This window comes from Dermacentor albipictus, chromosome 1 (assembly GCF_038994185.2).
Source record: "Dermacentor albipictus isolate Rhodes 1998 colony chromosome 1, USDA_Dalb.pri_finalv2, whole genome shotgun sequence".
Taxonomy (NCBI): Eukaryota; Metazoa; Arthropoda; class Arachnida; order Ixodida; family Ixodidae; genus Dermacentor; species Dermacentor albipictus.
Window position 1 is genome coordinate 428,592,347 of NC_091821.1, and position 26,656 is coordinate 428,619,002.

General features: G+C 48.7%; 1 protein-coding gene across 2 annotated transcripts in view; it reads right to left on the reverse strand.

Moving 5' to 3' along the window:
- LOC135897508 (acetylcholinesterase-like) overlaps positions 1–26,656 on the reverse strand; it is a 121,373-nt gene that overhangs the window by 76,848 nt on the left and 17,869 nt on the right. Inside the window, exons 1-3 of one of the 2 annotated variants that reach the window (XM_065426154.1) lie at positions 17,061–17,233; positions 15,480–16,275; positions 14,313–15,088 (exon numbers count right to left, since the gene is read on the reverse strand). In XM_065426154.1, the coding sequence (XP_065282226.1) occupies positions 14,313–15,088; positions 15,480–16,275; positions 17,061–17,080 (1,592 nt within the window). In that variant the 5' untranslated portion in view covers positions 17,081–17,233. Of the gene's footprint in view, positions 1–14,312; positions 15,089–15,479; positions 16,276–17,060; positions 17,234–26,656 lie in introns of those variants that run through there. The other variant, XM_065426158.1, reaches the window with a different exon arrangement.

The window sequence follows — 26,656 nt, forward strand, 5'->3', positions numbered from 1 at the left end:
TGACGATATGCATTGGCTTTCCAGTTACTTTGGGTTTCAATTAATAAAACAGCGTTCTGTTTAAAAGGTAAGTGGGACAGTGAATCTTTACCGCAAGTTCCACGGTGTATATCTCGAAACCAGTGTTATTCTCATAATTCGTTCCAAGTCGATATGTCTTGTAATATCACTAACTACAATCAGTAAATGGGAAAACTTGCGGTAAGCTAACTGGTAAAAACGTAATTAGAGATTTGCTTGTATACTTGCGAATTTGATTGCTAATAGAAGTATAATATCCGCCTCAACAAGTACTTTAGTTCAAGGGTTACGAATGTGCAATCCGCCACAGGTGACCTTTTTAGCGTAATAGTTCTACGGAATCCCGCAAGGTGGAGAGAAGTAATTAATAAAGGGAAAATGAGACATCCACCCTAACGTAGCAAATTGCTACAAAGGAAACCCATACGGTTTCCTCGAAAGAAAAGCCTCGCAGTTGTAGAAAAATCCGTCCTGGTCCGGGACTCGAACCCGGGACCACCGCCTTTCCGGGGTAGCCGCTCTACCATCTGGACTAACCAGGTGGCTAGTGGACGGTAGGGCAAAGTCTAATTCGTCAACAACTTGAAACAAAGCAAGAGTTTGACTTAATAGTTCTGCGGAAGCCCGCAAGGTGGAGAGGAGTAATTAATAAGGGGAAAATGGAGACATCCACCCAACCGTACCAGGACGAATTTTTCTTCAACTGCGAGGCTTTTCTTACGAGGAACCCGTACGGGTTTCCTTTGCAGCAATTTGCTACGATTGGATGGATGACTCATGTTCCCTTTATTAGTGACCTTTTTAAGATTTTGGCACAGCCAAAAAAAAACGAAAACAACCCACCCTTTACATGGCACCATCGGACACAAGAGAATAGCAGCGCTAACACGAAAGACCGCAACGTAGACGCCATGCCGCCCGGAGCACGCTCTCATTCGACGCTTAATTGCACTACACACGCGGTGTAAACGAGTTGACTTCCGTCTAATGACTTGCTCATAACCTGGCTTCGTACTCTCCCTTTCTCCTGCGCTCTCTCGCGCTCGCTTTATAACTCTGTTTCGTGTCGCGCAGCCAGTCCATGCACGCGCTCAGCCCCATTATTTCTCCCCCCCCCCCCCCCGCGCGCTCATCGGGTGGGTGGCTGTGACGAGCATCTCGGCATAATTGCTGGGGACCAACCGGCCATGTCAACAGGAAGTCCGCATGACTGCCGCCGTGTCGCAAGCCCTCGGCGACGCCTCGGGGCGCCTCGACCTCCTCCACGCTTGCCGTCCTCGCTGCCTTCCTCAAAACCATTTTATCTCTGGACGCATTTCACTGTCACCTTCTCACTTTCCATGCGTTTTCGCACCGAATAAAAAAAAGAACGACGGCTGACGCGCTGTTAGACCAGTCAAGAATCACGCGAGCGGGCTCGGAAGCTTTTGTGACGACGCGCACCTGTCCTTTGCGTGCGTTCCGCAAGAACGCCGCTGCTCCACGCGGTACGTTTTAGCTGCCCACACATGGACCTGTGGCAGCACCCGAGCACAATAGGCCTCATGCAAATGGCGTGCTCCAGCTTCTATTCCTTTATTTAGGACAGAGAGAGAGAGAGAGAGAGAGAGAGCGACAAGGTTTTTAAGGGTGTATAAAACTTTGCGCAGACGAGGTCACTTGCTAAATACAGGGTGTTTCGGCGAACACTTTCAAAATTCCTTAAGGGTTGCCTGAGCCAGACAGCGCAATTCTGGTTCATGAGGTGGTCTACTCGAAGCGGCGCACACAATACTTGTACAGAGAATTGAAATGCATAATGGAATAATTAACAAAAATTAAGTGTTTAACTAAGTAACTTATGATCCATGTTGCAATTTACAAATTCCAGCCAGGGAGTTCGCCAGGGGCCACAGAAGTAACTGGAACGCCAATGCACTTTTCCGCACAGTTCGAGAATTAACATCTCGAAACTGCTGCCATCCTGAGAATTCATTCCAAGTGGAGCCGCCTTGCGAACTCCACGGCTATAATTTGTAAATTGCAACATGGATCATAAGATACCTAATTTAAAACGTAATTAGTTAGTGTTTTTATTAGTCGATTAAGCATTTCAAGTTTTTTTTGCGAGTGGTTTCCGCCCCTTCGAGTAGAAAAGCATAGGCTTGGGCTGGTTGGTAATACATAGTTACACTAGAAGCATAGCGCGGGAAGTACGATCGACAAAGACTAGACAGGACAAGCGTACTTCGAGTAGGTCACCTCATGAACTAGAATTTGCCTATCTGCCACAGGCAACAGCTAATTTTTCAAATTTTGAAAGTGTTCGCTAAAACTCCCGGCATAAGAAACAGTGCACCAGAACAGCCTCATCACAAATAGCGCTGAAACCCGATATCGTGCTCTGAACCGGAATTGGTATCTGATATAGTAGGCGTAGTAATGTTACAGAATGCAAATATATACAGAAGCACCATGTCATGCCATAGTTAACCGAGGAGACCGAGGAAAAGAAGCAAATACATGCCTTGTACAACGCTCAAAATTTCGGCGAAGACGAGTATTCAGCAACTGTTTTCAGAGCACATAATTAACACACACAGTTCAAACGGTTCGGACAATGAGCTGTTTGCATAACAAAGTCCACTTACACCTCTCTCGTACCTTTTCGCTAAATGCCTACAAATGTGAATACGTACTTTCCGAGAGAGATTACTAGCGTATGTTTAAGTGCTGTGATGCAGTCCTGCAATTTCGGGGTTGCACGCACGTGGAAATAAGTGTGACTGATTAAGCCATCGGTCGCAAGCGGACCCTTGTTCCCAAATTAAGAGCAAATACCCTACACGGACTCTCTCTTTTCTTTCTTTTGTAGAATTGTCTCGCACTAAAGCTATCCTGAAGATTGTCCTGCACTGCATAAATGATTACGACGCAGCTGTGAAATATTGTCGCCTAAGCAAGTGTTTTAAGCACGTTGGACGTATCCGCTACGCGTAAATAATTTTGTAATTAAAAGCGCGAAATATTTTCTCAAGCTGCGTCGGCAAAGTTTCGTGATAATTCGTACGAAATTTCTTCCACTAGTTTCGCAAAGATCCTTCTTCTAGCGATTAGTTTCTGCAAACAAAAGCTTGAGCAACTCTTGCTTGATGATTCTTGACATTGCTGACCTGTCGAAGCATTCAGCAAGGACCACTTCCTCTCAATACAGCGAGCTTATTCAACCGAGAAGTATTTGTTTTCTTAGGACACTGGCTGCAACTCCTCTTAATTTCGTTCCATTAAAGATGCAGCTATAGGCGGAAATTCGCTGCGCATTCGGGAACTTTCTTTAAATATGTGGGACGTCCCACGAACTCAAACATGGCTCCAGTTACATGACTGTGAAAGAATTGTTCACTTAACAGCTGCCGGCACGTGGAATACCGCATAAGAGTTGCTGCTTCAGAGTTCTGTATAATAAAGTGTTATAGGTTAACTTAAAGCGTAAAAAAGGAAGATCGGGCTGGCTGGTATCAGGGGACGCCGCCGCAGTGGCGTGCATGAAACGCCTTGTTCGTGCCGTAGGCAATGCATGGACACTAGGGCGCAGAAATGACGTAACCAAATGCACAAGTTACACTTACTCACTCATCAGAAAAAAGCTTACGTGCCTAACCTATGTACAGCTAGCGGGGGCCTTGCGGACAATTCTGCAATCGTGCTCGCTCCACATTTGCAGTGGGTCCGCTTGTTCTGCATAGCGTGCTTGGACCACTATAGGGTAAAAAAAAAAAAAAATAGAGTGTACATACCAACAATTTTTTTGAAAAAGTACTCTCTTAAAAAAAATTACACCCTTTGGGGCTTATCTCGTCCCACAACGATAATCGTCATCTGTCTTGCCCGAGTTTCCTTTCTTTAACGCTGCGAGCCCTGTACTTCCCAGTCACGAACGGCATGCGCCTTATCAGTGTGACGCAGCATCCTCCACAGGAAAGTAGCGAGCGCCGAGTTTTCATGAAAGGAAAATTCACTGTAAAATAAGTTACGCCCTAAAAAGTGAAAAAGGGTGTAAATGTGTCTATAACTGACACCCTTAGGGTGTTATCTATATAACGAACACCCTAAGTGTGTGAGTTATAGACAAATTTACACCCGTTTTCACTTCTTAGGGTGTAAATTATTTTACAGTGTTCGCCGAAGCACAGAGAGACTCTGACGAGCGTACTTTGCGCAACCTGTAGCCTGCAATCGTGCTCGCTCCACATTTGCAATGGGTCCGCTTGTTCTGCAGAGTGTGCTTGGACCACTATAGGGTAAAAAAAAAAAAAAAAGCCCTCAGTGCCCGAGAGGGCCATTCGCCGCTCGAGCATGCCACCCTCGAAAATGATTTGGGCTCCCTCGCCTGCGTTGATCTCGTGCGCTTGCGCTCCCTGTATACGGAGACGGACACGACCCGCCTTTGTCAGAGGGGCTGGATATCGCTTCGGCTTGCTTGCTGCCCGAGTCTCTGCGACGCCCATTTCTGGACCGTACGTAGGTGTCGAACGTGGGGAGGCCGTAGCCGAGCAAGAGTGAAACTCCTTCGACAAGTTGCAAGCTTGTACAGGCCTTGGAACTCCCGAGAGGCGCCTGTATGAGTTTGATAAATGATACCTACCGTGGCCTAGCGAGCGTTCTTTTAAACGTGACCAATCCTGTCCGAATGGAGAAAAGTACCTCCCAGACACGCCTCTCTCGACGCCGCGCGCGAGGCTGAATTTAGCTTCGTTTGCGTCTTGCGTGGCGCCACAACAGCGCCATCCGCTCAAGCCATACATGCATGGTTGCGAATTCGCTTCTTTGCTCTGCACAATGAGACGAAAGCAAGGTGCGTGCAACGGTTGCAAATATATATGCGATAACTAAATAAAGAAGAATTGAATTATGGGGTTTTGCGTGCCAAAACCACGTTCTTATTACAAGGCACGGCGTAGTGGGGGACTCCGAATTAATTTTGACCATCTGGGGTTTTTTAACGTGCACCCAACTCTAAGTACATAGTTTATCTTTTTCGCCTCCATCGAAATGCGGCCGCCGTGTCCGGGATTTTATCCCGCGGTATGTGATAATGCTATAACGTGTATTCGTGACACGTGGTTTTAGCAAGCGACGGCCCCACCGACCGATTTTAAAGACATGTAACGTCAAAAAAAATCAAATATATGAAATGCCATCGCATTCATATTTTGATATTATGTAGTACGGCAATCTCATTTAAGTGAGCAGAAATTATTTGAAAAAATTTTTCGCTTCTGACTGCCACCTAAATAAAACGAGTGTGAGGCGCGCAGCAGGTTGGAAGGTTATATCAGGCAGGGCTAGTGCGCAGTCAATAGAAGTGTCGTGAAAGTACAAGTGCGTTCAGCGAGAGACATTTTCAGACTTTTTGAACGAACCAAAGGTAGCGAAGGCGATATAGCTTGTACCTGTGTACGCGCAAGCAAGCACACACTGCCCAAAAAGAATACCCACGCGAGCGTGACTTGCGCATAAAGACAAGCTTTGGAAGATCGTGGAGGATGAAAGTGTGGAGGATGGTCTAATGCTTCAGAGAACTGGGCTGCTGTCCTGGACGACAAGGGGTTCGGTCACGCATTTCTGTGTGCTGTAATAGGCGGACTTCACCCGTATTGGAAGTATCTAACAGAAAACTCGAGGTGTGTTGAGCGTACGTGAGCGTCGTCACACTGTGCACGAAATCGCGAAACGGACAGGAGGCACAGAAACTTTGAAAAATGAGAGTGTGCAGGGTGGCCCGTCAGAGGCGCTCGCGTGCTGATGCGGGAGGGAGGCATCCCAATCTAGTTTTGTCCCAACCTGTCTGATCCGCTTGGCTCCCCGGCGCGTTATGAGCAGCCGACCAGGCATGGGTCGTCACTGAGTTTCTTGCCGTTCGTTCTTCTTTCTACCTTTCCCTCTCTCTATCTACCTTACAGAATTAGACAACAAAATGACACGGCTTAAAAGTGACTTGATGATGAGATTAATAGGGCACGCAGGGGCAGCGAGATGATTGCTAGATTCACTGATTTGCCGCACAAAGCTGGACGATGATAACGACGATCGTCATTCAAGTAATGCGAGATGACTGAACGAGACGCTAAACTGCGTCGAACTTTATTTCCTTTTTTCTTGTTTTACTTTCATGTTGCGTTGCTCTCCTTTTCTCAGTTTTTCTTCGCAGTTTTGTCGCTACTTGCTTTTTGTTAGTTAGTTAGTTAGTTAGTTAGTTAATTTGTTAATTTGTTTGTTTGTTTGCACGCGTTATAGCTGACGGGGCACATCGTCCCGAAATATTACTTGCAAAGAAAAAAAAAAAGCGCACTGCTCGAAACTTTAAATTACAAATTCGCTCACTTCTCAATTTTTGCAGAATCCAGTAAAGTATGCGTTCCAGTTTAGTTCTGGTTAATGAACGGTACAGCCGCCTCTCGCTATTCTTCTTTATTTCTTTATCTTATATTTGTCTACATACTGTGCGGCCACTATGCTGAATAAAAGTGAGAAATGTTACTATCTAATAAGTACGTTTTGTTCTTGTGTAAATTGGAAAAAATATTGTGTAATTTGAAGTTGTTGTCTAACAGAACTAACTACATTTTTTTTTCAAATTTGTAAAAAAAATTGTGCATTTTGGAAAATGAACACTGCTGCTCGGCGTGACCAGGCCTCCTTTTGCACTAACTTGTGGGTAATGCTATGTATCGTGTAAAAAAATGATTAAATGAAATGAAATGAAAAAAAACTAAAGACAGAACGGAATTGAAGTTTGTCACCCCCTCTGCTATATTCGCGAAGGCACGGTCAGGTGAGCCCCAGTGCTCGATTTCGTTTCACCGAAGAAGGACCATAGCTAAGGAAAATAAAGCTAGAAATAATAAACCGGTTCCATTTCTTTTGATACCTGGTCCTGAACAGGGCTTTATTCAGCACTTTTCCGCGTGCGTAGTTTCCGTGCAAGACGTCGCTGTTATCTCGCGTTTACATGTGCGAACGCTAATTCCTTCGATGTTTATTTATCATTTCTCTCCGGGCGCTTCCACAAGTAGTAAGATGGCAAACAGTTTCACGGGATCTTTCAGAGTGCATCTGAACCGCGCGGTCCCGATTAGGTTAATTGGCTCCCGCAGTGGTCGGGTCCACCGTATACGGCCGCCTATATACGCGCGTGCAAGCGCGCGCGCACGGCAGTTGTGAATTACGATACGGCCGGTCCTCGACGGGGCGACGCGGATCGTTTGAAATGGCACAGCACAACTCTTTGCGATCGCGGTCATTTAGTATAGCGGCGGGAGTGGGGGATGGGGCGGCGGGGATAGTGGGGCGATTTCCAGCGCCGCCGCGAGAGTTCGAGGCTTTGATATACCACCATCGCCGTCGCGAGCACAGGCGACGAGACCCGGGCTGCGCGGCCAGGCTGAGTAAACACACGTGCCCCTCTCCCTCCTCCCTCCCCCGAAACTCATGCTCGACGGCGATGTGAAGTTTTTTCGCGCACGAAGGGTGGACGCCGCGGATGCAATTTCTCCACGCTCTGCCCCCGTCCTCACGCAAACTGCGTCTTCCGAGAAGGGAACGCGAAAACGATGCCGCTGCCAGCAAGGATGGCGGGGTGCTTCATTACGCGAGCGGTGTTTGGCGGACGTCGCGCGTGTTGGAAGACCGGCCGGAGGGTGCTCAATTTCGGGAAGGGACCTCGATTGCTCGCCCTAGAAGGAACGAGGCGGCGTTGTTGTAAACACGCGAATCCGGTCTCTGAAATCTTTAACGAAAAGGAGGCGTGGGGAGGGGATGCATCTGCGCTCACAATAGGCTCGCCGGATGCGCGTCCCAAGCGTATATACGCCGTCGTCCGAGGACTCGCGTCCTTATACCGGTAAACATTTATGAGCGATGGTGGCGATACGTCGCGCGCGGTGCCTGCTGTCCGCCGTGGCCATTCGGGATCGTTCGTTTCGTTGCTTGTGTCGCAACGTGCTTGTTGGAGCTCGGCGCAAAGGGCGAATGCGAATAGAGAACGGTCACTTAAACAGTAATCCGTGGAATATACCCATCGATGTACCGGGAAAGCTCAGCGTGGTAGCTTCTTTAGGAAAAAGTTTAGCAGCATATGCGGACTCGTATACAGCGAGAAATCAGAAGACATAAAACTGAAGATTGTGTTGGATGGCTCGCAAGCTGCCGGAGTTGTAGTGTTTTGCATGTATCCGTACTCACAAAATAATGCACTTATAATCTGGAACTGGCCGTCAGAGCACGCGTCAACCAATCGTGGTGTCGGACATATCATTAGCGAAAGCGGCCGGCCAACGGCAAGCAGCGCATGCTTCCAACTGTGGATTCCACCTTTCTGTCTGTATTCACAAAAAAAAAAAGTAATTACGTTAGAATTGTTCGTAAGACCAATTTATAGCCATACCTGACGCAGCACGCATCAATAGCAGGGGCAGATAGTCAATGGGAAAGACCACTCACTAACGAAAAGTTTCGTGAATTCGGCTCCTGGTGGTTAATAGAGCGCGCTGTCTTGTTTTCCTCTCTCGCGCTAAGCTTCCGAACAGTGAAGCTCTGAAAGACGGGGCTATGCCGTTTAGCTTAGTGACGCTCACGGAGAGGCCGGTGGTCGGGCTGAGCAAGTGGTGGAAAAGGTCAAGTAAGGCTAGATACGCTCACCTTCTTTTATACTCGCCAGTTTTCCCAGAACTCGCCGGCATAACCGTGAGAAGAGCAAATACGGTGATGCGAACACTTGCGGTAGCCTATATAGGGTGGTTCTCCTAACTTCACCCCATTAAAAAGAAACCTAACTGTGGCAGGTAGCACAATACCAACCGTTGAGTTTAATTACTTGATCACGTGGGCACAACTTGTAACCATAATATTTGAATGAATGAATGAATGAATTTATTTCCATAAAAGATGTACAAATTTATGGAGGATATAAGGAAAAAAGTTGCAAAAGAGCAACTTGACTAGTCCTTAAACCTTCTCGTGACATCAGCAGCAGAAACGAACACATGGCAAAAAGGGAGGGTAAGAGAGAAAGAACAAAACAAAAACAATAAAGGAACTCATACAAGTGTTCATACAGCAGATATCAATAGAAAAAACAAACTCAATAAAAAGAAAGCCTACTTATACAGATATTAAAAGCTAATAGGCACCAAAGTAATGAATTAACTTGTTTTTACTGCAAGGAAAAACATCAATACCGTCGGTCATTAACTTATTTAATAATTACGGTAAAGTGTAATCCGTGTAGTTCTGAGATTTCGTTTCAAGTGGATACGCCTTGCGAACTCAAGTACTAAAATTCGTATTGTGCGGTAAAGTAGTTATCAAAAAGGATAATTAGCGCAATTATATTAATTATTCAATTACGCATCGAGTCGGCATCCCGCTGGTTAAAAAAAACCAATATAAACTGGAAACTGCGGAAGATGGGCGATAGCTCAATGATTAGCGCATCCGGGGCTCCCAACAGCACTTTGCCACAGTCACGAAGCGTAAAATCCCCGGCCTTCATAGCCGAGTATTTCTTAACAAGGCGTTCAGTCCCTAGCCTTCCCCATCAAGACATTCTATCTCTAACCTTCCCCCAAAAGCGTTCAATGCCCAGCATTCCCCAACGAAGCGTTCAGTTCCCAGTCTTCCCCCCAAAAAAGCGTTTAATCCCCAGCGTTCATAGCCCAGTATTTATTTTAACAAAGCATTCAATCCCTAGCCTTCCCCATCAAAACGTTCAATCTCCAACCTTCTCCCAAAAAGCGTTCAATGGCCAGCATTCCCCAACAAAGCGTTCAATCCCTAGCGTCCCCCAAGAAAACGTTTAATCCCCCCTAACAAAGCGTTCAATCCCCAGCACTCAATACCCAGCGTTCCGCAGCAAAGTTTTCAATCCCCAGCGTTTCCAAACAAAACGTTCGATCCCCAGCGTCCAATGCTCAGCGTTCCCCAACAAAGCGTTCAATCCCTATTGTTTCCCACCAAAGATTTCAATGCTAAGCATTTCCCAACAAAACATTTAGTCCCAAGCGTTCCCTAACAAGGCGGTCAATCCGCTGCGGCCACCGGAAGGAATGTTTTGTCATTCATAAAGGGTGAGGAGGTGTAGCATGACGAAGACACGACTTTGCGGAACGAGCGGACAGGGCAGACCTTTTTGAGCTCCTATAGTGCTCCCACAATGAAATAACTTCATTTATGGCGTAGCAATAATAACACGTTGCAACTATTTATTGTAGAATATTCGAATAAACAAAGTTTGTTTATCAACCTTCGGGAAATTTCGTCTTCCGAGACATAACCACAAGTCGCTACCAGAGCAAAAACGTTATGCTATACTCATTATTGGTTGGACCCACGCTGACATATGCGCGCGTATAATATGTGGCTCCTGCACTAAAGCTAACATATATAGCTATGAAAGAATCTAGTAAAAAATGTTAGATTGATATTCCCCAAATGTAACAAAAATTAATTCCCCGCCGAACTAACGAGAATTAAAAACATCTAACCACTTGCGCTTAGAAGAAAGAGAAAATACAGACATGGAATTCCCTTAAGCCTATTTCATACTATCAGTATATCACTTGATCAATCTCCACGCATGACACTTTGGACTAGACCCGCATGCCACCGCAGACGGGACGCGTTCACATGGTATTTTGCACGTACCGAACCCACACAAATTTAGTTTTTTTTCTTCCGTACCATAACAGTACGGAATTGTTTAACTGAACCCGGGTGCTAAGCTTGCGCGAATAATTTTCTGTTCTTTCTTTGTACTTTCCTTCATTGTCTCGCTTGTTGCCATTGTATGTATATGTTGCTCTCCCTGCTTCGACCACGTGTCCGCAGTGTTCGATAAGAAAAGTAATCTGAGGACAAAGAAAACTGTACGTACTTAATAACCATGTACGTAAGCAAGGTGTCACTCTTTCGAGCGATGCACATCCGCCTATTAAGCAATGTACGCTTTACGGCTGCCTAATCAAGCATGGATATGTTAGTCATAGTTCGCGTTTACGCGCAGGGGATTATCTTTTACGGCCGCTATTCTCCATATTAATGTTCCTGGAAAAGAAAGAAAGAAAGCACAATCACGGGCGGCGCGGTCCCGATGAGCAGTCGGCGGCCTATATCACTGACTTCTAACCGCTATCAAACGCTCTTGCGTGCATCCGCTTCCAGGAAAGACGAGACAGGGAGGTCGGTGCACGGATTATGCGGCCGCTCCACAATAAACACACCCCGTCACTGATCTATCTAAACCCAGGGCCACACATGGAGGCCATCTGGTTCACTCGTGGCGGCTGTTCTCGCAAGCATCTAGAGGCTTAACTAGCGAAACGTTCACTTTGTATGCGCATTACAACTGTTTAGAAATGGTACGAACTCTGTTTTATTGGCTGACATTGTAAGGGGAGTTTTTTTCTTATTTGTTTATACCGTGCGGAATTTTCAAAAATCACGTTTGGCGCATAGCGTACTTGTAATCCTTGAGCTGGATTGCTCGAAGCGGCGGTCATTATGCTCGAACGGGAAATCGAAATGCATAATCTACTAACGAAAAAAACAACAACTAAGTAAGCAACATTGCGGCACGTATTGCAATTTGCGAAGTGTAGCCGGTATGTTTGCGAGGCATGCCCACTTGGAATTACTTCTAAGGATCGCACGGGTTTTGAGATATCTGCGCCGTGCAACTTGCGGTAAAAATGCATTACAGTTCCACTTACTTTTTCAACAAACCGCCGTTTTATGCTTTGAAGCACAAAAGTAACTGGAACGCCCGTGCATTTCGTCGCACATTTGTGGGAATGGATATATCGAAACTGGTGCCATCCTGAAAATTCGCTGCAAGTGGACACGCCTAGCTAACCCACCGGCTACAATTCTTAAATTGCAAGATGTGCCATAAGTAAATTTAACAAGAAAGCTAATGAGCGAAATTTTGTTAATTAGTTGGTAATACATTCGAATTCATGTATACGTATAGGTCACTCTTTCGAGCTATGCACAACTGCCTGTTCATCAATTCATGCCTTACGACTCAGTAATCAACCGTGGATACGTTAAGCATAGTGCGCGTTTATGCGCGGAGGGTTATCTTTTACGGCCACTCGTTCCCCCATTAAAGGTCCTGGAAAATAAACAAAGAAAGCACAGTCACGGTTGGCGCGGTCCTGAAAGTTCGCTCCAAGTGGCTGCACCTTACTAACTCACCAGCTAATTCGTAAATTGCAATATGTGCCATAAGTTATTTAACAAGAAAGCTAATGAGCGAATTTTCGTTAATTAGTTGATTACGCATTCGATTTCTCGTGAAAGTGATGTTCACCTCCTTGAGTAATCCAGCTCAACGACTAGAATTACGCTATCTACCATAGGGGATCTGTAAAAATTCTGTTTGGTCTCAAAAATCAAAACACCCAGTACAATTGCCCAAAGTCCTTTCTGACGCACTTCTTTAACGCGCGAAATTCCTCACGAATACAGTTTCACGGGAAGTATCAACAATGCTTTTTTAAAGCTCTTCAATCGTTTGTCATAAGCCTGTCGCATTCGCGAATTATTGCGTTAGAACGACCCTTTGAAGACTGTTCTTAGGAACAGATTTTCAGTGTACGGACTATTGCGTGTTCGTGAGTGCGTTTATTGATATATACGTTCCTAGCCCGGATTCTTCAGAAAGATTGGTAGGCTTCATAAAATGCTGCTTTAGTATAGGGAGTAATCACGTGACTTCACTTGGGAGGAGGGGGGGGGTCGTCATATCGTTGTCCTAAGTCATATTTCCATCTTAAACAGGAAACTGAAATACCGCTTAGTCTTTTTTCCCGCGTTCGACGTACAACAATAAGGCGGCCTCGCTCATATCAGTGCCTACCCTCTATAGTAAATAGAAAAAAAGAAAGGCAGGGAGGTTAATCAGAAGGAAAAATCCGGTTTGCTACCCTATACTGGGGAACGGGGGAGGGGAAGGTAGAAAGATAAGGAAGTGTAGAGAGAGTAAGTGTTCACTAGTATAGTCTGCGCCTTGGTTAACATCTCACTTATAGTGACGATTGTCAGGTGCAGAAGTGACAGCGAATACGGGCACTTACATTTGTGGCAGGGCGCGAGATGATAACGCAATGATGCCCCCCCCCCTCTTTTTTTTTTTTTTAGTGAGATACTCCGTCAATACACTCCAAAGTTTATTACGCACGAGTGCGGTGAGCCGTGAGGAGTAGGAAGGAAGGAAGGAAGGAAGGAAGGAAGGAAAAAGTGGAGAAGGAAAGCCAGGGAGGTTAACCAGTTTAACTTAACCGGTTTGCTACCCGACACATGGGAGCGGGATGGGGGGGATGAAAGATGGGGAAGGGAGAGAGAGAGAGTAGACGTGGAGTAATGGGATGCGAAGCTAAGGTGGCGTAATGCTACGATTTTCTTGCAGCACTTCCTTTTTTTTTCTTTCGTTTTCGGAGCGTTGTCACCAGCTTTTGCCGGCCGTTGACGCTTGGTAATTCACGTCGGAATTCACATTCGCGCGCTGTGAAAAGTTTCAGGTTCTGTACACGCAGCATATTCCTTACCTCAATGGGTTCGCGTGCAAATACGATCGGCGAATCGTTACTTCCAAACTATGCGGTTGTTTTTGTCAAGGACGACGATTACATCCAACTAATTCTGAGAGTACCACGGTAGTTCGTTGTCCACGCATATGCTACACTGGCCAGTATTGCACAGCGACCACCGCAAAGTGCGAAAAGAGACACATTACGCGTGCGGCGATGCATGATCGCTCAAGTATGCTGCTCTGTGGAACCCACCTCTTGTATAAACATAAAGTAACAGACGCGTTCATTAGTGGAACATTTACAACCTCTTTCCATTTCAAGCATAACGCGCATGCAATTGCGAGAAACGGGAAGCGCGCACAACTAGGAAGGGATTAAGCAAAAGGCTGGCATGAAGTATCGTCCACATGTACGGCAAGAATGTGCTCTTCGTCAAATGTATACGGGCTACGTTGCCTGAGCTTCATGCTTACTACAGGCTGTTTAAAAGAGTTCCCGTGGCATGCAAAAGAGTTTCAACGTACGACCTGCCTAATGAAAAGAGCTCTCGTATAATTACCATCCAGAGGCCTGGAGTTTCGTGAGCACCGTGGGAACCGCAGCACACGGACGAACGACTCAAGTGGTGAAGGCACGTGAGTAGCCCGAATACTTTTGACAAAGACTGTGCGTAACGAAAAACAAGGAAGGTGAGGAAGTGGATGTTCGCGGGCCACTCACCCTGTCTTTGCGAAGTTGGCCCAGTAGCGCATCATGCGTCGGCTGAGCGCTTGCTCGTCCGGCCGGTAGCCGAGCGACTTGTTGAGCGGCTCGCCGAACAGGAAGGCGATCTCCTCGCCGTGTATGACGCCCATCCACTGCGGCCAGGCGCTCACCGACGACCGGTGCGTGAAGTAGTAGGCGTACACCTGCGAGCCCGCGAGCGCATACTGGTGCGCCCACTCCACCACCGAGCACGTGAAGTGGTAGTCGCCTACTATCTTGTCCACGGCGTCCCGGTTCTTGATTGGGTCCTCCGGGTTCAGCCAGTCCGTGTACTGAAACACAATCGCCTGCTGCGCGAGCTCTCCCACCAGCGGGTTCAGCTCTCGCACGGCGCGCACAAAGTCCTCGCGGCCCAGGTAGACCGACTCGTCGCGTCGGAACAGCTCGGTCAGGTAGTAGATGAGGAAGTAGGTGCCCTCGTCGCGGTTCGAGCCCAGGAGCAGGTTGGTCTTCTTGAAGTTGCGCGCCACCAGCGACTCCTGCGGGGACTCGTCGAGGAAGGCGCCGTCCACGATGGGCACGAAAGGGAACTCGACCACGCCGAAGTTGCCCGTCTCGCTGTTCACGATCATCTCGGGGTCCTGCTCGCGCAGGCACGCCAGCATGGCTTCCAGGTGGCGCTCGTCGTGCGGGCAGTGCAGCGTCTCGGCCAGCCGGAGAGCCGACTGCAGCGCTGTGCGGCGGTCGTGAACCCCCCACGGGGCGATGGCCGTGCCACTTTGGAGGATCGCCTGCGCAGGAAGCAGGGAAGCTCGCACGGACACCATGCAGTCGGTGCGGCACCGCATCGAGACTACTCTCCGTATCAACGCGTTTTCGCACGGCCACAGGCGCCGACTCGATTGAATTGCATTTAACTTGACGATTATGGTTTTCTACATTTAGTATTAAGGACGCCTGGCAGAGCTATCCTCAAAACATTGGTTGTTCAGTGAGGAAGTGCTAGCAGTTCATCTCGCACTGAAATACACGGCTTCAACTTGTCAGAGCCGTCGTTCTGGCAGGTGACGTGGCATCTTGGCTACATTAGCACTAAGACATAAGCGTCCTTAGTCAAGAACTGTTCTTCACCGACCCAAAAGGCGGCCGTAAGCAAGCAAGCAAGTCCTTCCGCGTACGTACCTGCGAGAAGAGGTCCCTGGAGAGCGGCGAGAGCAGGTGCATGCTGGCGCTGACGGCGCCGGCGCTCTCGCCGAACAGGGTGACGTTGCGCGGGTTGCCGCCGAACGCGGCGATGTTCTCCTGCACCCACTGCAGCGCCATGAGCTGGTCGAAGAGGCCCGCGTTGCCCGGCACCTCCGGGTGGTCGAGGCAGAGGAAGCCCAGCGAGGCGACGCGGTAGTTCATGGACACGAGCACCACGCGCTCCTCGGCCACCAGCGTGCGACCGTCGTACACGTCCAGCGTCGAGGTGCCGCTGTAGAAGCCGCCCCCGTAGATCCACACCAGCACGGCGGCCGGGTGGCTGGCGTTGGGCCGGGGCCGGGGCACCCACACGTTCAGCGTCAGGCAGTCCTCGCTCATGTTGGTGTTGGCGTTCCACATGAGGCTGCCGCGAAAGTCGCCGAAGAAGGTGTCCACCGTCTGGAAGCACGACTTGGGCTTGACGGTGGCGTCCAGGACGCCCTTCCACGGGTCGTTGGGCTTTGGGTGCCGGAACCGGTAGCGGCCCACGGGCGGCTTGGCGTACGGTATGCCGTAGAACACGTCGACCGGCTTGCCCGTGGGCGCCTCGGTGGCCAGTCCGCGGACGGGGCCCTTGGCCGTGTGCACCAGCAGCGGGTCGGGCCGGTGGTGCTGTTGCTGTTGGTGCTGGTGGCCCTTGCGCGCCGCGACCGGCCGCACGGGCACCCCGGCCACGAGCAGCAGCAGCATCGCCAGTGACGTCGGGGCACACACCATGGCGCCTGCTGCCAGCCTGCGCGAGCGGGCGCCACGTGCAGTGTATACAGGCACCGATCGAGTGGCGCACGGTCGTCCCGCACTTTAAAAAGCATGTTCTCAGTTGCACTACAAAGAGTTGGAGGGGCTCACACGAGGTCCACTCACTTGCTTCCGGCACTATATGTGGTTGGCTATTTGGTTAAGATGTTTGCTATAGGCGGTGTCAGCCTCGCGGTCTGGGCCAGCAATTGATCCATCTGTTTGTCACTTTCACTGTTCACGAAGCTGCTGCCAAATGTCTATGAAATCGATGTTCCGTAGATATGAATACTCTACACATCATAAAGCGAATTGCGTTCACTTCGCGAGAAAAATGGCTCTAGGAAAGGAAGAGACGAAAACGGGCACTGTGCCGTCGTGTCCCCATTTGTTTCCTAATAATCTGAGCTATAAAGGCCACTGCATTATCTTCGAAACAAACAAGCAAACAAACACACAAACAAATAAACAAACAAACAATACCGGTTCATCCATCACCATTATCCGCGGAGTGTTTCACCAGCAAGTGATTGATAAAAAGAAAGAAAAAAGCCACGAACGCGAGCGATTCCCCCAACAACGTGTACAAGTACTAAGTATACTTCCGGCGTTTTGCAGCAATACCAGCTTTTTAAGAAAGAAAAGAAAAAGAAAACAATGTCCTCACCGCAGTTGCAACTTATCTCCAAGTTACGAGGATAACCAATAGTTGCAAAGCAGTGAAGCGTAATCGAAACAGTGTGTACCTGGTGTAGGTCGCGAGGACGTCGATGTGCTCACCTTTTAAGAGCGCTTCCCATCACAAAAAGTCCATGGCGTAACCACGTGCGCCACGGCAACGGAACGCCGCGTGACGACCTCTCTCACCACACACACACGCGTGAGACCTTCCGGAAGCCCCTCTTCGCCCGCTCGCCAAAGATTACGCTCGATTCAAGAGCTGCGCGGTTTCCCTTCGGGACGTCGTCGTCGCCCTCGCCACCCGTGCGCGGTCGCAGACGCCACTGGCCACGCGATTCTTCGCGCGCGGGCGAAAAGAGAAAGTGCGCGGCAGGAGCGCGATCGCGATCGCCCCCTGTCACGACGGCGACGCGAGTCGTGGGGCTGGCCCAAACAACGAACGCGACGACGACGGCGGTCGGGCCCCCGTCTCCCCCTCGCCCGCCGCTCGCGCGGCCACGCTTCTATGGAAGCCGCCGCCGCAGAGGCGAGGCGCCCACTCATGAGTTTGAATTGGACACTTCCGCGTCATGGACGCCGCGCGCGCGTAGCTCTGACACGTGGCGTGCGAAGCGGACAGAAAACAGCGGCTCGCGGTCGGTATACAACTTTCTACTCTTCTGCAGCCGACGTAGCAGTACCCCTTCCCGTCGATTGCGCTTCGAGCACAATGGAAGAGAAAGATGTTGATCTTCGAGAGTTGTTTCTCGGCATATTACGAGGAAGGGCCTCTACGGACGCTTTGTTCGTCGCCGCACGCGGCGATTGAGCGAGCGAGCAAGTAGCCTTCAAGTCTATGTCGAGGCTATGACTTCATCCCGATGACCTCGAGTAAATTAATTTTTTTCCGCGCTTACGGTGGTTCGGAAGTCGAAGCAGCGTGTGCACATTACTCGCCCCAAAAAAAGTGTCACAGCCAGTGCGCGTTGTCGCACTGGCACAAGTCAAGCCTCTGGCCGGGACGCGTTCAATGCGAAGTCCGTACAAAACTTTTTCTTTCTTTCTTTTTTGCTTAAGATACCTAGAAACACGCAGAGCCAATGCTTCTGACTGCCGTGAGCTTTCGACCGCGAGACGTGTTTCACTTGCTCTAGGTCTTGCTAACGTCGTTCGCATGACGGCTTCTAACTTTTAAAGAACGCTGTACATACGTTATAGGTTGCATACTACGTTGGAATGCACTGAGTCAGACCTCCTCCCAGCCCGCGTCACTGTTTCAATCGAATTCAAACAGCGATGTGGGTCGGGTGGAGGCCGGGCCACATCAGTCGACTGTGGGCGTGCACACTTTCAAGCAAACATTAGCACACGTCAGCTTGGAGCTGCAACCGTTTTTCAGCGCTCGTGGAAGTAGTGGAGCCATGATGAAGTTTCACTTACCCGGCTTAAAAACAAACTCGTGACTTTTTCTGAGCAATACTCTTGTTCACGAATATGAATTTCCAATTCCTGCCGCCTCAAAAATGGCGTTTGATTGCATAATGGATGTACCTGCGCGCGCGGGTGTGAAGGAGGGTGGGTGGGTGTGCATAGGTGCATGCTTGCCGACAAGTACTTCAACATCTTCAAAGTGCGATTTCCCTGAGCGCGAAGTGAAGATGTAGGAGCAAAAATACGAAAAAGTGCTGATAGCTTCACCCAAAGAAACGTCGGACAGTCTATACATGAAGCGCCTGCATCGTTTTTCGCTGATCTTATTCGCTTAGTGGAAACAATGCTCTCTGTACATTTGAAGAAGTTCTAATATAATAATATATGGGGTTTTACGAGCCAAAACCACTTTCTGATTACGAGGCACGCCGTAGTGGGGGACTCCGGAAATTTTGACCACCTGGGGTTCTTTAACGTGCACCTAAATCTAAGTACACGGGTGTTTTCGCATTTCGCCCCCATCGAAATGCGGCCGCCGTGGCCGGGATTCGATCCCACGACCTCGTGCTCAGCATGAAGAAGTTCTCGACAGTCCTCTAAGGGCAGCACACGGTGGAATCAACAAAGCTAATCCTTCCGCGTGAGCAATGTGCAAGGAGGAAATATCCTCGCGATGGTACGTCCCAAAGTTTAACGTTTAACGCTCGATGTTCACCCAATCGAATTCGTCGCAAGAGCCGCTCGCCGAGTGCTACTTTGGCGTTGGCTTGTCCTAAATAATCGCGAATGAAGGGCAAGTTAGCATAGATATTTTAGTAACCGTTCTATGTGCACTTTCACCGCGTCAACGACTCATACACACTCCTTCGCGCGGCTTCCATCCTTGTTCACCCCTTTCCTGCTCGTGTTTGGGTGTACAATGTGCCGTTGCTCCCTGTCTGTCTCTCGCTCTCTATAATATTTTATATTTCTATCTTTCCCGTTCCAGCGTAAAGTAGCAAACCAAATCTTCCCTTATGGTTAACCCCCTCCCCCTTTCTTTTTCCGTGCTTTCACTTCTCTTTCCTGTACATGTCGATGTACGTGTACGTGTCTCTCCTGCCCGTGTACTCTTGCAGCGAACGATTTCTGCAAGAGTACGATGCGAGGTAAAGAGCAATTTTCAAGAACCAGATAAGCGTTATCTAAGTTCAGATAAACGCCTCACGGAGTTCACGGATAGATCCTAATGTGTCCTTATTGATTTACAAAATTGAAAACAACTCCGTGGCGTGTGGCTCGGCATAGAGTTTTTCAAACGCATACCGCAGACACGATAAGAAAGGTTACCGAGCTATAACGTTGCCCATGACTGGCAGGTCTCTTGCATGTATACTGAGGGGACCTTCAGTTCTGCCTCGTAAAACCGGAACGTCGCTAACTGATTACTTCATTAATTATTAATGCGGTCGAATGAGGAGCGAGTGGCTTGTCTCAGCTTGTCAGTCTCAGGCTAAATTTCGACCACCGTTTGTTCTTTAACCTGGCCGCGAGGCGCGTGTGCGCACGATCGTTTGCTTGCATTGCTGCTCCACCGAAATGCGACCACCGCGGTACGAATCGAACCTTCAACCTCGACCTTAGCAGAACGCTGCAACCACGGTACCGTCGCGGCGGTTAAGGTTTACGAACTGTAAGCGGCGCAACGCAAAAAAAAAAAGATTATAACGCGTTGGCTATATTGTAAGGTTTGTACGTGGGAGCTGTCGTATAAAGGGTGTCCCAACTATCGCGCGCCAAGATTTAAATATATGCAAATGCTACGTGCGCAAAACCCCGCGAATACACGCAAGGTGCGTCGAGCAGCCAGTCGCGCTGCAATTTTATGTGTATTCGAGGGCTTCTTTCACACTCAGAAGAAAACACTCTTATGTAGCACGTATTGAGCAGCAGAAAGGTGTATCGGGAGTTTGTCATGCTGCTCTACAATTTTCTCATTAACACTTTACATACAGTTATTACAAGATAACTTTATTAATTAATTAAGACTACTTATGCAATTAGGTGGAATGAAAAGAATGACCTGGGTATCTCCAAGCGACGGCAAACAATACGTTGGTTCAGTCGCGCTGCGTGGCATCCGCAATATTTTTAGATCTCGGTGCACGATAGCTGGGACACCCCGTGCGTACACGCACATACGTGCACGTTGTAGCTGAGCTCGCTTGCCAGCGGTTTCGGCATCTTCTCTCCCTCGTCTCGTCGCCCGGCGAAGGTATACGCGCTACAGCGTGCGTGCTGTCTCTTAGGTGACGCAAAACTCGCCGCCGAAAGCGCGCCCTTTCGCGTCGATCGTTTCCGGCTCGACGGCGCGCTTCGTCGGCGAAAAAATATGGAACGCGCAGGCCGAACCCCGGGCGCGCTCTGCTGCCGCGGGAATCGCACGCGTGTGGGCCGCCTTCGATTTCTGCCACGATTCGCAGCGCGGATGTAGACCCCGCGTTTCGTTTGTTAAACAGCCTCTGTCACGTCGTGCCGCTACAGATATATATATATATATATATATATATATATATATATATATATATATATATATATATATATATATATATATATATATATATATATATAAATAGAGAGAAAGAGAGAGAGAGATACAGGCGTGCTGCTGTCGTTCCCCCGTGTGTATCTATGCACACTTTTCGTCTTTCTACGCGCGTAACAGTCCGCGGCAATGACAGTGCATACGTTCACGATGCTCTCAGGGCCGATATGTGGACGGCGATCGAGGGACATGTCGGAAGTTTTTTCGGCAGCCTCTGCCTTCGTTTCTTTCTGTACCTCCCCCCCCCCCCCTCACCTCCCACCCCTTTCTTTTTCTTCTCGTATTCTTTCTTTTTCTTTTCTTTTGTCGTTTCGGCCATTGCTGGTTGACCTGGTCGTCGCAGCGGGGGACCTACACAACGGCGGGCGTCTGTCCGACCGGCAATCAGGCTGATTGCTTCCTTCGATTCCGCGCACGTTACACTTCGCGAGGCCATCCGCGGCCACGCCCACGCAGGCTCCGTCTCCGCGCACTCAAGACTACATACGCAAGACTCGGGTGCGTGCTGGGAAGCCGCACATCCCGCGGAAGGCGGCCGGAAAGGTAGTGGTTGGTCGGTCGTCGCGTACGCGCGATGGGAGCCTTGCGCGCGGCTGAAAGTTGAACGCGCGGAGAGCGTGATGTACCGGAAAAAGGAGCCCGGTTAACCGCGGTTATGCAGATTATAGACTCAACCTTCGCGTCTCGTTCTCGACGCGTGCATCTTGCGAAATTGTCCCAGTCGTCCGTCGCGCGTTTCTTCCTTGTTTTCTTTTTTTTTAAGTACTCCGTGCTATGAAAAAAAAAAGTCTTGCAGCACACGCCATAAATCTCGTATTCAGTATAACGCTACCGTGCGAAAGCCAGAAAAGAAATTGGCAGTGGCATAGCTCGGCTATGCCAGGATATACGTAGCGATAACTAAGGCATAGCATGGCTAGCCTTGGTTAATCTTGATTGCAAGTCCAGGTTAGTCTGGTTGTCTAGCTATGTTGCGCCGCCGTTCAGCCAGTCGTTCGGCGCGCTGTTCGTCTATGTCCTGGGCGATTCGTTTCCTCTTCATCTCGTTCCGATGTCAATTCCAGGCCTCCTCCTGCTTATCAGAATTATCGCCGTCCGTACCGTCGCCTCAACTGTGGTTGCGGCGCCCGCGAGCTCTCCTTTTCAATCCTCCGGCACGTTATCAGGCATGCGACGCAGCTGGCGAAGCGAGGGGAGGCGAACGCAACGACGAGGAACGCAGCATGACGTCATGTGCCTCCGTGGAGCACGGCCACGGCGAAATCGCAAGTTCGCGACCAGTAAAGCTTTGGCTTTAAAAGAGAGAAGTGAAGCCTGGGAAAGCATGTACGACGACAGTAGAAATTTATTAAGAGAACGCTCACGAGACGTTTATACGGACGCTGCAGCGGCAGCACGTTGGTCGGTGCTTTATGAGCGAGCAGTGGAACAGCTTAAGGTTGGCGGGAGACGATACTGCTGCGGAATGCTGTCGGACCTGCGCATGCGTGCGGCTCGAACCCCCACCGCAGCCAGGGGTACATCTCGTGAGCCCGCGCCGCCCCGGTATGCCAGGTTGTTTATATGTTCTTCGGTGCATTGGGCACGTTTGACTGTGTCATCGCATGTTCCTGAGTTTGCGTCAACATTATTAAACTTTATTTTGTTTCGCGCGCACAGCGCCTTTTTTTTTTTTCTGCTCGTGAGGGGGTTTGCTTACGCGAAGCAGACCACTTTGGCGCATACGTTGGATTGCGGTCGGTATTTAGCGCAACTGGTTGCAAAAATTGCCAAACAAAATTATTACCTCGGCCTCGTTGTATCGCTTTCAATTATCCAACGTCGAAAACCTCGCAGCGCCACCTAAAAAGCGTGGAAAGTTAGCGCGACGAAGTCGATAAGGGGCTATTTCATTTTAGCACAGAAAGGCTGCTATTGGCTAACAGGTCCTGCTGACTAAAAAAAAAAAAATGCGTATTGCTTAGAAGTTCACGTATGAGGCTGTTGACGAACAACAGTCGCGAGTGCCTTGTCAAGTCGATGCCTTAATGTCCGTCGTGGAACATACTTTGGGCGCATTTTCGCCGTGGCCGTTGCCTAAGTTGTCATGGAGACTACGAAAGAACCCCCAAATTAACAACTTCAATCCCCATAGACAGAGAGAGAAAGCCACTTTCCACGTGGCTGTAGCTAACTCTGTACGCTTTACAAGCTTCGAATGCGCACGATGCCGTCGTAGCTGGCAATGCGCGCCCGTTTGCGTTCACGCTCGCTTCTTATACATATATATCGCCGCCGCGTAATACGGAGGCGCGATTCCCAAGTGGCCATTTGACAGAGTGCCAGCAGCTCACTGTGGCCCGAACGAACGACCAGGTGTACAGGCAGCGGCGGAAGGAACGGCGGCCCGACAACCACGTACGTGACGCGCACACACGAATGCGGGGCAGGCCGCGGCGGGGGAGGTCCAGTTATCGCTTGACCCCGGGGTCGCTCGTATACGTCGTATCTCTATACGAGACTCTGGGGAGCCACGCGAGCCGAGGTATAGGGAGAGCCCGGCGCTAATTACTGACTCCGCAGTATAGCTGACCAGACGGTCTGCGGGAAACGTGACCCAGTCTCCTCGGCGGCGTCGAACCACGGCGCGTATAACGAGCACACACGGTAAAAGCCGCCGACTGCGGTGCTGCTGGGCATCGTAATTTCAGGCGGCGCATTGCGACAGTGAGACGAAGATAGTGAGAAAAAAAAAGACTCTCATAAGAAAAAGCGGGAAAACGTATAGCACTGCTCCGCAATGAGGTAGGGGTTTGGTGCAACATTGCAAAGTCGCCGGGCAGAACACGAGCAATGCATGCCGCGTCATGTACAGACACACGGTATACGCTGTGAAATAATTTACGCCCTTCGAAAATGAATAAAGGTGTAAGTCAATGTGTAATTCACACCTTACGCCGCTTATAGGGGGGGTAAGGGCGTAGAGTTATAGACAGGTTTACACCCTCATTCACTTTTCAGGGTGTAAACCATTTTACGTCAGTGCACGAGGCGTCTTGGAAAAGCTTGCAGCGTAACTGCTGTGCGCACTTTTCCGTAAGCATCACGCACCAGCAAGCCCGGGGACACCTTCTGTTACAAGCTCACTCGTACGGCACAAAAGATTCTAGCAAAATTTCGTTGCGGTTCTTTTTTTAAACATAATTTACGTAGCATTCGATAGACTTTCTGGTGAAGCATACAAATGATTGTGATGCATTATTTTCTTTTTGCAGAGGACGGGGCTACCCGTTGCCGTTTTTGTGGGGATGTGGCGCATGTGTGGAGACCCGAGTACATCCAGCTGGTAAGGCGCATTTCAGAAACAACGTATTTAAAAAAAAAAAAAACATGAAGGAAAACTTATGCTGTTAAACCATAAGATAATTGAATTCTATGTACCCGCCGCAATTTGAGATACCCGCGGAGTTGGAAGACGATGAAGCTGAGACTGTACAAAACCTCGTTGGCATCGTATCAACGCGAACTGTAAGCAATATGCTGAAGTACCGTTCGTTGCATTCTTACTGATTATTATCAACTCTGAACGCCTGCATTTTTGAAACTCTGCGACAAAGCGTGATAAATAATTCATGCGTAAGACTGATTGATTGATCGATTGATTGATTGAGTAACTTTTATTTTACAGTCCTGCAGAACGCGTATTAGCACGTCGCGGGCCGCTCCCACGTCGGGACCGACAGGCCTAGCCTGCCAGCCGCATCGTGGGCCTGCTGGACAGCCCAACGTTGCTCAGCCAGGAGTGGGTTGCGGAGGGCCGCCTCCCACCCAGCTGAGCTGAGGTCAGGGCTTGCTATAGAGATACATCTCCAGAGCATGTGCGACAGTGTTGATCTATCCCCGCAAGCAGGGCACGCGTCATCAGTGTAAATCTCCGGATATATCGCATGTAACGTGAACAGGTTGGGATAGGTTTCTGTCTGCAACAGTCTGAATGTCAGTGCCTGAGGCCTAGTGAGCTTGGGGTGAGGAGGAGGGTATTGTCGCCGCGAGAGATTGAAGTGATAGAAGAGATAGATAGAGATAGATAGAGATAGAAGGCTGAGCCAATTACTTTTAAAGAGAGTAGCGTATTAAACTCTTAAAAAATGCTGACAAGAACGGGTGAGCGAACATTTGTTGAGGAATGTTTTGGGGTCAATATTCATGAAACTTCTTTTACAAAAAGAGCATTTCCTCATGGTCTCGCGTTGAAGCGATTGCCACTCACTATAGCACTTGGTGCACTAAGGAGACGATTGCTGCCGCTACGGTTAATCGACGCTTAGGTAAGACAAGCTTCATGCATGCGGTCCTTGATATATGAACAGAGTCTCGCGTACTGGGTTATCGCGCGCGGTAACACACTTCGTTGGCCTTTACAAGCCTGTAATTCGCGTCACTGGCGTGACTTGCCATCTATCTGCACATCACTATCTGTCAGTGGAATTCATTTGTTGCCGCACTTGGAAGGGCGGTATAGTCTGCTGTAGCAAACATTGGTGTTGCTACATTGGATTGAAACATTGGATATAAAGGTTCTCATAAAACTATCACCTCTACTCAAATTTCTCGAAGTGTTATTTCTGTATCACTAATTTATGTTTTGTTGAGTATAATTACTGAGACGTTGTGTTTTATATTGCGAACTTCGTTTTCCCAAGCATAGCTACTTTGACACATGACTTTGCTTAGATTATCATTCGGTTGTATTTAGTGACGTTTGTACCACCGTTGCGATTAGTTAGGCGTTTAATTATTGCATCAGGTAGTATTGTGATGTCGCACACTGGGACAACAAACGCTACGTAATTAATTATTCCCACCGCAACAAATAAGAATTCTGGCGCTCTTAGTGACCGCAATTTGATTACGCAACAAACTGCACTGACATAAGCTACATCATGTCTGCGTTTCGCATGCATACATACATATCCTCTGGAGGCGATAAAGAGAGAGAGATTAGTTGAGAGAGAGAGAAGGAAAGTCTTCTGACAGCACCGTAAGTGTCTAGCGCGCGGCTGACACCTGAACATCGGTCAGCAGTGCGTGGAAGGAGGAGAAGGGACGAAAGGATAACAGGTGTGTCCAAGTTGAAGCTTCACACGTATGCCGGCTATCCCGCGTATTCAGAAATGCATGTTAACTTGAAGCCCATGCTTTACTTGATATAAATGACGCCTCGCGCGAACGTGCCCAAGACGCTCGTTGCGTTTCCTTTGGTGCGTTCACAACAGGCGTCCTTTAAATCAAGTCAAGCATGGGTTTCAAGTAGGGGTGTGCGAATATTGAAATTTTCGAATACGAATCGAATACGAATAAGGCGAAAAACTGTCTTCGAATATCGAATCGAATATCGAATATATGTGTAGTATTAAAAAATTGCAAAACAAGGTAACAATAGCTTTATTGCCCTTTTAAAAATAATATAGCATTTTACGAGGTTCCTTCAGGTTAAAGAGGCACTCATTATATGTAATGCACTCAGGTAATGTCAGGTAAACGCTTGTTACAGATTATGCCGAGGGAAAATTGACTGCTCAATATGTTCACAAAGTAAGGGCTCTCTATGCACTGTGACAACATTTGTCCAGGTAACATTTTCTAGGTGCATATTTTACTGCGCATACTTACAAAGCCCGAAAGTACATCATATATTGTTATGAAAGAGCCCTGGAATAAA